Genomic DNA, 11,449 nt, shown 5'->3' with positions numbered 1-11,449 from the left:
GCTTGGTTAATGCTGAGCAGATGGGGGAGGGGCACTGCCAGCTCCCTTGGCAACAGCCCCAGGTCACGCATGTGCACAGGGTACGGGAGTCCTGCCCCGTGGATGGTGCTGTGTGGACTCCTCTGCCCACAGCGCCCGTTCACACCATCACATACACAAGATGGTGCCGGTGAGAAACAGACCAAGACAGAGGTCCACCCCGAGGCAGCTGGAGGTGGACGTGGACCCAAGGCCTGGCACAGAGCCCTGTCAGTCTGTCACCTAGGCAGAGCCCCCGGCTTGGGGATCCCTCCACCCTTTCCCCCCTCCATCCGGGATCCAAGGCACACATCAGGCACAAGGAGATTTATTTCAAAATAATAATTTATAAAAGGCCATTTGCTTCTGTGTTTTCGGCAGGCTTCCAGCGTTAGCTAGGAGCACAGGGGCCAAGCTCCTTCCACCAAGATGCTGGGACAAGCAGCAAAGGGGAAGTGGGGGGCGACCTGGGACAAGGGGGTTCAGAGGCCCAAGATCTCTCTTGGTGTAGGGAAGCAGGGAGGTTCCAGGCTCTGCAGCCAGGTTCAGCCAAACCCCTGAAATCAGGATCAAGTGTCAAGGCCCAGGATGCCAAGCAGAGTCCTATATTCAGGCTATTAGAATGCTCGGGCCATGACTCCCAGGGCAAGGCTGGGCCTTGAGACTAGGGTTGAACTCTGAGTTGGGAACCCAAGGCCAGAGCCGGAAGCCTCAACTAGGGACCCCAGGACCAGGGACAGACCTCCCCAAAGCAAAACCAGAGACCTTGGACAGGACCCTGAAGTTGGACTGGGGCTGCCAAGATCAAGCACCACCAGGCTGCAACAGAGCCAGGAGGCCCCAGGCTGCTGGATGTCCTGCCTGTACAACCTCCTGCTCCTGCTCAAGTCTGCACCCCAGGACAGGGGAAGGAACTGGGCCCCAGTGGCAGGGGGTCATGGCTGAAGACAGAGTCACTGGAGGAGCAGGTGCTGCTGGCGTCCCCACCGGCTGGGGAGTAGGGTCCAAAGGTCAGGCGGAGGTCCAGGTACTGCGGGGAACAGTGCTGGTCAGCCCTGATAGTCAGCTCATTTAAAGCCCAAAGGGGAGTGGGCAGAGGGTGGTCACGGGACGGGAGAGGAGGAGTACCTCCTCAGAGATGGCCAGCAGGACCTTGTCCAGTGCCTCCACCAGCTGCTTGAAAGTGGGCCTCTGAGAGGGCGCCGCATGCCAGCACTCACGCATCAGCCCATACCTGAGAGGTGGGCAGGGTCAGAGGCACCCACAGGCCTGAGTGAAGGGAGGAACTCATGGCCCTTGTGGGTGGGCAGGGAAGGTTGGGAAGGGGCGGGGTCTAGTGAGGGGTGGGTGAAAGGGCACAGAAGCCAGGACCTCCCCACTGGGCCTGGGCGAGGAGGTGGCAGTCACAGGGAGTTGGTGCTGATCCCTCCCCGGGGCCAGACCCCGAGGCCAAGTCAGAGCAGAGGATGAGGACTGGAAATGGGGGAGAGTAGGGCATGGCCTCACAGCTCTGGAGGGCAGTTCGGGGGCCGGTCCATCCGATGCCCCTCCCGCAGCAGTGAGAACAGTTCCTCCACGGGGATGCCAGGGTATGGGGAGCCCCCAAGGGTGAAGATCTCCCACAGCAGGATCCCGAATGACCACCTGGAGGCAGAAGCAGGGCTCAGCAGGGCACAGCTTCGCTCCCTGCTCCTGGGGCTGGGATGGGGGGCCCCGTGGGCATAATTCACCAAGCGGGGGTGGGGGTAGGAGCTTTTTTTGGAGTTTGGTTCAACTCAGGTCCCAGGGCTATGAAACCTTGGGCAAACGCTTTGCCTTTTCTGTGGGGTAGGACAAGGATCCTGGCAGACACTCAGGACCCCAGCATCCAGGACTCACACATCACTCTGGTGTGTGTAGACTCGGTCAAACAAGGCCTCCGGTGCCATCCACTTGACAGGCAGGCGGCCCTGGGAGGGAGAGGAGGAGGCATTGGTGCCAGTCCCACAGGTCCTTCCCCCTCCCCCAGCTCTGCCCTGCCCCCCTCACGTTGCTGGTTTTCTTGTAGTAGTCAATGTGGTGGACGCCTCGGGCCAGTCCAAAGTCAGCGATCTTCATCACATTGTCCTCTGTCACCAGCACGTTACGGGCAGCCAGGTCTCGGTGGATGCACTGGGGACAGGGCAGGGGACTTAGGCTTATTAGGACACATAGCATCTCACGGTAACCTTGGTGGGTAGGATCATCACCCATTTTGCAGATGAGGAAGTCAGGATGCAGAGGGCAGACCTGAGCAGTCCAACTTCAGGGCCCTCACGTTCTCTCATGTGTTCCCTCTTTCCCTGCCCTGCCTATGGTTAGGGAGTATGTGAGGACGGAATGGGGCAGGCACTGAAATCTACATACAGAAAGACTTAGAGTAATGAGAAAGGAGAGAGAGGGAGAAGTTGGAGACATTGAATGCCAGGGTCATAAAGATATGGAGATGGAACAGTCGGCAGTGGCCCGGAGTGCTGCTACTGCCCTCACCTTTCGAGACTCCAGGTACTGCATGCCTCGGGCCACCTGGTAGGCGCAGGAGACCAGGGCAGGGAAGGAGAGTGGCCCCTCGCTGCTCCGAGGCCCATCGGGGCTGAGATCGGGGCCCGGGGGGCGCCGGGCCCGCAGGAACTCCCGCAGGTTTCCCTTGGCAGCACACTCCACAATCACGTACAGGGGGCCTGCAAAGGCGAGGGAGACAGGGAGGCTGCCGAGGCTGCGCTCCCGCCACAACCGCCCCCACCCTGGGCCCACCTCACCCCACCTTCTTGGGTGCAGACACCCAGCAGGTTAATAATATTTTTGTGTTGACCGATCAGCTTCATCACTTCCATCTCAGAGACCAGATCTGCCAAGTCCTTGTCAGAGGCGTTGTCTGCAAGGGCGACAGCCAGGGTGACTACACAGGGCAGGCTGTAGGGTGGGGGAGAGGACATGAAGCGCTGGACCAGGAGTCAAGAAGGTCTGGGACTGAGTCCCCACTAGGCTGCGTAGCCTTGATAAAGTCACCTAACCTCTCTGAACCCCGGGATCCTCTTGTGTGAGATGGGATACCGTATCATGCCCTACCTCTCAGAGCAGTTGTGAGGATGCAACAAGAATCAAGGATCTAAAAGAAGTAGGCCTGCCGGTGAGGGGCCAGGAAACAGGAGAGGGGGAAGAGCTTTGAACAGGAAGGAAGCTTGTCTGCAGGGCTTGGCATTAGTCCCTGAATGGGGTGAGAGCTCCTGGGGGCGGAAAGCAGGCTGGCGCCCTGAGGTCTGTCTGACCAGGGCCTGGTGTCCATCTGGCCTGGGAATTCAGGGAGCCGCCAGTGGGGCACAGCTAGGGGAGGCCTGGAAGAAGGCTGTGGAGCAGGGGCGGGCCCTCAGGGCTGACCCGTGGCCCTGGGCCAATGACATACCCTCCCCACCAGACCTCGCAATGCACATTTCTCAATCTCTGCCTCCGGGAAAGTGCCAGGTGGCCCCAGCTGTGCAGAGAGGAGCTGGGGGTTAGGGGGCGGAGAACAGAACAGTGGTTTGGGCCACTCTGGTAGAGGGGCCTGGGAGACAGCAGTGAGAGGCCCCTGTGGTAGATTCCAGGAGTGGCCTAGGCACCTTGGGGCTCCTGCTTGGAGTCTGGGACTGAATTTGAGCAGAAAGGCTGTTCTTAAGTGGTAGAAACAACAGGACAGACCTGGGAAGGGCCCTGGGGGAGGCCGAGGGTGTGGCTTGAGGAGAATGAGGTGGTGTCCTACACAGCTGACAAGGTTACTTGAGGCCAAAGCTTACATAGGGTCAGGGCAGACAGGGGATAGTAAACCCCAGTTACCCCAAATCCTTATAGTCACCATCATCCCAAAGGGTAAGATTTTATGCATCAGGAATTTTTATGAACCTAGGGCCCTGAGGTAGGGACATGTGAGGAAACTGAGGCTCAGAAGTGACTTGTCAGAGTCAGTAGCAGAGTTGGGCCTCAGGCCCAAGGGTGGGATCCGACAGCCTCTCCTGGTCCCCAGTGCTCACCTGATAGCACTATGAGCTCCTTCCGTTAGTCCCAAGGCCACAGTACCTCCCCCAGGCCGCCACACTCACCCTTGAGCATCTTGACGGCCACGGTGCTGGTTTGGTCAGGCTGGGCCGGGTCCATGCCTAAGGCCTCTGCACGCACCACCTGCCCAAAGCAGCCCTCGCCCAGGGGCTTCCCAAGCACCAGCCTAGAAATCAAGAAAGCTGAGGTCTCAACCATCCGGGCGTCCTTCCTGCCTGGAGCCTGCATCCACACCCTCACGCTGCACAGCATACCTGTCCCGGGGGAACTCCCACTGTGGGTCCAGAGGGAGGTCTAGACTCACGAGGCCAGCAAGCAAGGGGGGGCCACTGGAGGAAAGACGGACGCCCCGCACCAGGGACGAGCTTGACTTGGCTGAGGAGCCTGACTCCAGGGAGAACTGCAAAGTGGGAGAGTTGGTTGGCCTGCTGGCACGGAGCTGTGGTGAGGTGGCAGGCCGAGAGTCTCACTATGGGACACGGGGGCGGGGATGCATAGTACCTGTCGGGCCAGAGGGAAGCGGGACAGCTTCTGCACCGTGGCGGGCTGCCGGGAGTGCCGACCGTGGAGCACCTGTCGGCGATACAGGCCGGCCAGCAGCAGGAGCACCACTAACACCAGAGAGCCCGACGTGTACAGGATGATGTCTGTGTACCTGGCATCGGGCGCTGTTGCTGTCCATGTGAGGTCCTCCTCTGTCCACAGACACATAACTGACCAGTCAGTGGTCAGATGGCTGGCCCTATACCCTCTAACTCAGGCCCTCACAGCTCCCGCCACACACGGATGCACACACCAAGAAAACTGTAATTATACTCAGTCCCACATAGTCCTGGGTCCCACCGACAGTCACATGTTGACATGCAGAGGGTCTGCTACATGCAGAATCCAACACAAAACCACGCGCCATGTCCCGAGCTTAGATCCCACAGGCCAAGGGGTAATGTCCACCCGCAGGTCACAGCCCACTGCTGGATCAGAGTCGGACCCTGAAGCCTCTCCTGGCCACCTCAGGTGCTCACCTGGCAGCACAGTGAGCCAGGCCGACTGGTAGGAGAGGCCAATGGAGTTGCCTGCCAGACAGGTGTACTCGCCTGCGTCCTCGGCCGACACGTTACGAAGGTATAGGACCTCTACCTCTGAGCTATTGATGTCTGTTGTCTGGGGATGGGAGACACATTCAGGGGTCACAGCAGGGCCCGGGGCCAGGAAGGGAGCTGGCAATCACCCTCCCCACCATGGGAGAAGGGTAGGGAAGGCTCGGGCACCGCAGGGGCTGGACCTTCAAGACTTGCACATAAGGAAAGCCGTCGGCACCGAAGTTGCTGCCGTTGATGACAATGTGCTTCAGCCATTGGATGTGAGGCTGGGCGTCACTGTACACCTTGCATAGCAGCTCCACGTCACTGCCCACTACCGCTGTGGTGTTGGCCGGGAGCCCTGCCTGCAGGATGGGCCGGTGCGGGGACCGCTCTGGGGGCCGGGCCAGGCCGTCAAGCCTGACCAGCGGCACCCACAGAAGCACCCTGGTCACCTGCCTCCAACTTCCCCAGCTCAAGGGAGAGACCTTCCTGATATGCAGCTCAGACCTTGTCTGTCTTCTGCTTACCCCGCTTAAACCTTCCATACCTCCCCATTGTCTTTGGGGTCAAGGACAATTTCTCAGCCTCGCATTCAGAACCCTTCATGGCCTGGCTCCCCATGGAAATGCCACACCCCAGGCATACATCTCCCCACAAATGCATTATAGTCTTTACACTGAAGGCCTTTACTGAGCCCGTGCCCTCCGCCTCAATGTCTTCCCTACTTTTCTTCTTGGCTAATCTCTGCTCCTCCGAGCCCACGTTACCCTCTGTATGCCCCTCACGCCCACCAGCACACTTGAAACAGTTTGAGTGACTCATCTAAGACTCAGTCCATGTTGCCTGCCAGACTGGGCTCTAACTGAGGGCAAATTCTGGGCTTCCACCCCCCACACTGCCTCGCTTGCCCCTCCGCTCACCCAGCACGTCCAGCAGATAGCTGTAGTGGATGCTGCCCACCGGATTCTCCACAAGGCAGGTGTATGTGCCACGATCTGACGGCACCACGCTTTCCATCACCAGGCTCCAGTGCTGATGGCGCAGCTGTGGGGAGGGGAAGTGTCCACGAGGGGCCACTAACCCATGCCCCTGAGGGGAGTAGGGTGGGAGAGAGGGAGAGGGCAAGGCCAGGGGCTTTGGGACAAAGAAGAAGACTCCAAGAAATGCCTGAGCCCTGAGTTTTAGCTGTGCCACCTTTGCCAGTCTTTGCCCTCTGAGCCTCAGTTTCCTCATTACAGCCTGGAGCTGACCTTGCAGGGTCTGACCATGAGAATGAGCTGCCCAAACTTACGGATGCTGGTCAGGGATCCTTCCTCCCTTAGAAATGGAGTCGCTCGAGAGGCTAAGTCACTTGCCAGAGGGTGGCGGAGTGGGAACTTGAACCAGAGCTGTCCAAGTCCACAGCCTAGTGCTTCTTCTGGGGCCACACAGTGGCCTTCTTTATTCAAGAAGGAACTGGGGGTTGGTTTATAGGTATGAGGGGGCCGGTGGGGGAGCAGGTGGCCTTGGAACCCGGAGACTCACCCGAACGCCTCCAATGCGATGCTCCCCATGAAAGTCCTGTCCGTCTTTGAGCCAGCGGATGGTGGGCGTGGGGTTTCCTGCTGCTGGACAGCGGAACTTGACGGTGTTCCCAGCAGGCACTGCATGCAGTTTCTTCTCCATGCGCTGGGGGTGTGTCCAGTAGGGTGCTGGAGGGGAAGGAAGAACTTAGTGCCCCCAGGGTGACTACCTGCTTCCACACAGGTCTCTTCTCAGGGAGCAGCTGGGAGGTAGGGAAATGAGTCCTTGAGGACTTATACTGACCATGCTGTGGGTAAACATGCCTATTTGAAGGGCCATTGTGTTCCTCATCACCATTGCTGGAGGTCGAGGAGTCTATGTCAGAGATAGAGGGAGATATATGAGGCCAGGACAGGAGAGTCTCTCCCTAGGCACCCCTTAGCCCCTGCCAGACCCCCTTACCATCCATAACCAAGGTGACATTGTGCAGGACGAACATGGAGCCTCGTGCTAGGCAGAGGTAGTGCCCAACATCCTCGGGTAGGAAGCTGGCGATCTCCAAGCGGCCCCTCCAGCCTCGTACCCGGCCAGCAGGTGCAAGGCGAATGCCCTCTTTGTACCAGTGGCCACCACGCTCAGCCTTCCCACAGCATAACTGCACAGGCTGCCCAAGGACCACCGTCAGCTCCTGTTCTGGCTGCTCCGGGCTGGGGGCCAGGCAGGGCTCTGTGGGCCAAGGGCAGAGGTCAATGAGCCCTGCAGCCCCAGTTGAGGCAGCCCCCACATAGATAGAACATGCTGCACATGCAGGGCATGAGCACATCAGACACATGCTGGACACCTACTGCCCCTCAACATACACACAACCACATGCTCTAGATGCTACATGCAGAGGTAAGGCCATGCCTCTGATGCATATCACACACACGGTGAGTAGCACACCTACTGGGCTGAACATGACACTGTCCAACACACACACACACACACACACACACACACACGCACGCGCACACACAAGGCGCATGCTACAGGACACACATCACACCACTCCAAGGCATAATACCCTCCCGGTGCATACACCACACATGAGGCCTGGGCCTCCCAAGCCACACACACACTGCACAGAACACACACACACACACATCCAAGGGGCTCACCACCAGCTCTGCAGCCCAGCTCAGGGCCCTGGGCCCTGCAAGGCCAGTCCTCTTTCGTGGACACAGAGATAGGTGGATGCTTTCTGGGAGCCAGACACTGAGTCTCAATGGTTGCCACCTGCTGCCACCTCCCCAGGGCCTGGGCCAGGATTCTCTCCAGCTTTGCTCAGCCCCCTCTTGGTGCCAACTCTTCCCACCCCTGCCACCCTCTCCCACCTTAGAGGTCATACCCAGCTCCATTTCCTCAGAGGTCTCAAAGGACAAAGCTGGAGCCCAGAGTGCTCTCAGGAGGACCCCCAACAGGACCAGCAGCAACTGCATCTTCTTCCTGTTGCTCATGGGGCCCAGGCTGGGCTTTCCGCCTGTGGCCTTCCTGAAATAGGGAGGGAGAAGAGTTCCTGCTTAATGTGCACCTTGGTGGTGCTATTCCCTTATTTTGCAGATGAGGAAACTGAGACAGGAAATGGCTGGCCACTTCCAAGCCCCCCCACCGCCAGGCAGCAGCAGGGCAGACTGGAAGCTGGTCTGCTGTTGCAGAGCCCAAGGCTGCCGCACAGTAGGTTGTGCAAGGGGGGGTGGGGGTGGGTGGGGCTTCCTACTCTGCACTGGTCCTGCTGAGACCTTGGCACGAGTTCACAGCAAGGGCAGTTTTGGGATTCTTTCCTTGGAGGCAAGCAGAGAATGGAAACATATCTTCTGCTCACTCTTAGCACACATGATTTATTTTTTGCTGAATAAATGCATTTATTTCTGAAGAGCAAAAAAAACCAAAATCTGAAATATAATACAAGGCCAAACTTCAGCATCTGGATGCTATCTGATCTGATCCCCACTCCTCATTAGCATTGCTGACATTTCCATGACCAGCTTTGGATACCTCCAGTAGCAGGGCGCTTACTACTAACAAGGCAGCACACTCCATGGCCAGCAGTTCTTCCTTCTTCTGAACCAGAACTGCACCCTGGGAATATCTCTGCTTTTTGTGTCCCCACAATTCCATCTGAGACAATGCAGGCTCTTGTAAAGAATGTAGACTCTGGTGTCTGACAGAGCCAAGCTCAAATCCAAGCTCTTACCAACTTGCTTGTCCCTGGCCATGTCTGGGTCGCTGGCCGCACAGGACTGCTTTGAGGATAAAAGAGAATGTACGTAGACCTAAGCAGTTTGGCTCGGTGGATAGTGCATTGGCCTGCAGACTGAAGGGTCCCAGGTTCGATTCTGGTCAAGGGCATGTACCTTGGTTGCGGGCACATCCCCAGTAGGGGGTGTGCAGGAGGCAGCTGATAGATGTTTCTAACTCTCTATCTCTCTCCCTTCCTCTCTATAAAAAATCAATAAAATATATTTTTCTTAAAAAGAGAGAATATGTGTAGGGGCTGGGCACACAGAATGTTGGAATGGTCTCCTTCCCCATCCCCTCCCTGTAATTGTCACCCAGGATCTGCCCTCCACCAGGCACCCCCAGGTCCTGTCAGGTGTGATGCACACACCCACCCCATCTGATTATCCTCTTCCAAATGCCGCCAAGGATGTCTCCTTACCCTCAAAGGAGCACTCAAAACTGAGCGTCAGCTAGGGCAGGGGAAGAGGGTGACCAGCACACCTGGAGACCCACTGGCTATTACCTGGGGCTGGGTGACAGTTGGGGGTACTGGTGTCTCTGGGTCTACCTTGCCCAGGAAGCCCACCACACCTTCTCTCTTCAGCCACAGCCCTGTCCAGCTCTGGCTCTGAGGCAGGGGGCACTTGGCTTGTCCTGGGCAAAGCCATTATTTCCCTCTTCCCTGGGTTGCCCCTGCAGCTGGAGCATCAGCTCTGTTCATCTCCTCACCTCACCCCTGCCCCATTGCCAGTCCATTCTGCCTTCTCAATCCTTCTCCAGTCTATCCCACCTCCGCTTCCTGGACTCAGGGCAGGCCATAGTCATCTGTAGCGTGGGCCTTTGCAAACATCTCCCTGGGCTCCCCAGCCTCCATTCTTCAGCAGGCTTTAAAAATTACAAGGCTGCCATGTCAACCCCCTCCTCATCAGCTTACAAGTCCTTAATGGCTGCCTGTGCCCAGCGGGATCCAGTCCACACTGTACAGCATCCTAGGCCTCCCTCCCAGCCTGGGCCACTCAGGTTGCACAGTCTGCCCTTTCAGTACCTTCAGCACTGAAGCCACTGGCTTTCAAAACTGGGCACATCTTGTCTCTTGACCTCTGTGTCCCATTTCTCTTCTCCACCTGGCTCAGATGCCACTCTCTCTGTGCCCACCCCGCTTCTGTGCCCCTCCTGGTAAAATCCCCCACCCTCACTTCTGTAGAGAGCTCAGCTCTCTGGGTTCACAGCTCCGGTTGGGGACGTTATATTTTCACCTTCAGGCTACCCTGACCTCATCACCCCAGGGTCCTTAGCATGGTCACAAGCGGACAGGGGACCGCAGTGCCCGACTCTGGCACCAGGTAGTCCAGGGTTCGCTGCCAACCTCCCGCACTCAAGCGCTGGGGGACCCTGGGCATATGACTGCACCTCTTCGAGCCTCAGCTTTCTCATCTCCACTCGGGGCGCGCAGACACTCCAGCAGCTGAGGATCAGCGAGCTCTTCCTCCTTCACCCCTACTCCGCCACCCTGGGGGGAGGTGCAAGTCGGCGGGTCCCCAGGAGGAGCAGCAGAGACAGCCTGTCCGCCCCCGCCCGGGTGGGCAATGAGTAACCAGCTCCGCGGCCAGGGTGCTCTTTGGACGGAGCGGGACAAAAGGCCCTGTGTGCACTGCGGGTTACTGATTTACCGCCCCCCTCCAACCACCCTGCCGAGCGGACGCCCGGGTCCCCATTGCAGGGATGAGGCAGCTCCCGGAGCTCCATCGCCGCTCGCCCCCTGGCGGCTGGGAGCGCAGCCAGGGTCCGCATCGGGTCCCGGTACACCTGGAGCCTCCGCGGGACAGCTCCCGGCACAGGGTCCTGGCTCACCTGGGTCTTCTGTGTCCCTGGTTCTAGCTCCTGCCAGGCCGATCCCCTAGCCAGGCGGGGACCGAGGACTCAGCCAGGGCGCTCCTCCGCCTGGGGCCGGAGAGCTGGGAATGCGCTCGCGAAAGCCGCGTGGAGCCGGGCGGCCCAGCGCCCCGCCCACCTCGGGCCCGGCCCCTCCTGGACCTGCTGTCCTGACAGCCGCGTGGCTGCGAGTGGCGCAGAATCCCACCCACCTGGAGACCAGTTCCTGAACCCATAGCGCTGAGCGACCGACGGATCAGCCTAATCCCAAAGGCCCCGCCCAGCCTGCAGTACACCCCCTCAGACTCCGCCTCTTTTGCCCCATTCAGGCCAGACTTCGAAGTTCCAGTCTGGTCCTTGCTGTCCATCTCCTGCTCGACACCCCTCCGGAACAAGACCCTGCAGTTCTCACCCGCTCGCCTCTGCAGATCTTGGCCCAGCCTGGCTCCTCCGTCTTCTGCGTAGTCGCCTTGTGGTGGCTAGCACACTGCCTCTGCCCCCATCCCCATCCAGTCTCTGCACAACCTTCCGGGTGATAGTAAAATACACCCTGACTCCTTATGTATTTTGTGGTTGACTGTGCCAATCACAACCACCCCTTTCAAAGTTTCCAATAGCTTCCTTTAAAGATGCTAGGCAGGACCTGCCCCTGGGCGCATCTCCAT

General features: G+C 58.7%; 1 protein-coding gene across 1 annotated transcript; it reads right to left on the bottom strand.

Moving 5' to 3' along the window:
- Positions 1-377: 377 nt before the first annotated feature.
- On the bottom strand, positions 378-10,847 carry FGFR4 (fibroblast growth factor receptor 4). The gene is made up of 18 exons (XM_070415094.1): positions 10,764-10,847; positions 8,041-8,183; positions 7,116-7,379; positions 6,957-7,028; positions 6,675-6,841; positions 6,071-6,194; positions 5,351-5,541; positions 5,091-5,229; positions 4,570-4,763; positions 4,323-4,468; positions 4,113-4,234; positions 2,801-2,911; positions 2,527-2,717; positions 2,047-2,169; positions 1,897-1,967; positions 1,525-1,662; positions 1,147-1,252; positions 378-1,048 (listed from the first exon to the last, which is right to left on the bottom strand). Exons 2-18 carry the CDS (start codon positions 8,147-8,149, stop codon positions 902-904), a joined length of 2,415 nt encoding a protein of 804 aa, XP_070271195.1. The 5' UTR covers positions 8,150-8,183; positions 10,764-10,847; the 3' UTR covers positions 378-901.
- Between the last annotated feature and the right edge of the window lie 602 nt (positions 10,848-11,449).

This window comes from Myotis yumanensis, unplaced genomic scaffold (genome assembly GCF_028538775.1).
Source record: "Myotis yumanensis isolate MYYU_CA2020_CCGP unplaced genomic scaffold, mMyoYum1.0.hap1 SCAF_5, whole genome shotgun sequence".
NCBI classification, from domain to species: Eukaryota; Metazoa; Chordata; class Mammalia; order Chiroptera; family Vespertilionidae; genus Myotis; species Myotis yumanensis.
Note: the sequence above shows the minus strand (reverse complement) of the source record. Positions and strands in the feature narration are given on the sequence as shown.

Coding starts and splice junctions, on each gene's coding strand:
- FGFR4 (XM_070415094.1), bottom strand. CDS start 8,149: ATGAGCAACAGGAAGAAGATGCAGTTGCTGCTGGTCCTGTTGGGGGTC. Junction 2,912..4,112: donor GGCCGTCAAGATGCTCAAGG/GTGAGTGTGGCG, acceptor TCGCCCTTGCAG/ACAACGCCTCTGACAAGGAC. Junction 1,049..1,146: donor TGCTGGCCATCTCTGAGGAG/GTACTCCTCCTC, acceptor TGTTCCCCGCAG/TACCTGGACCTCCGCCTGAC.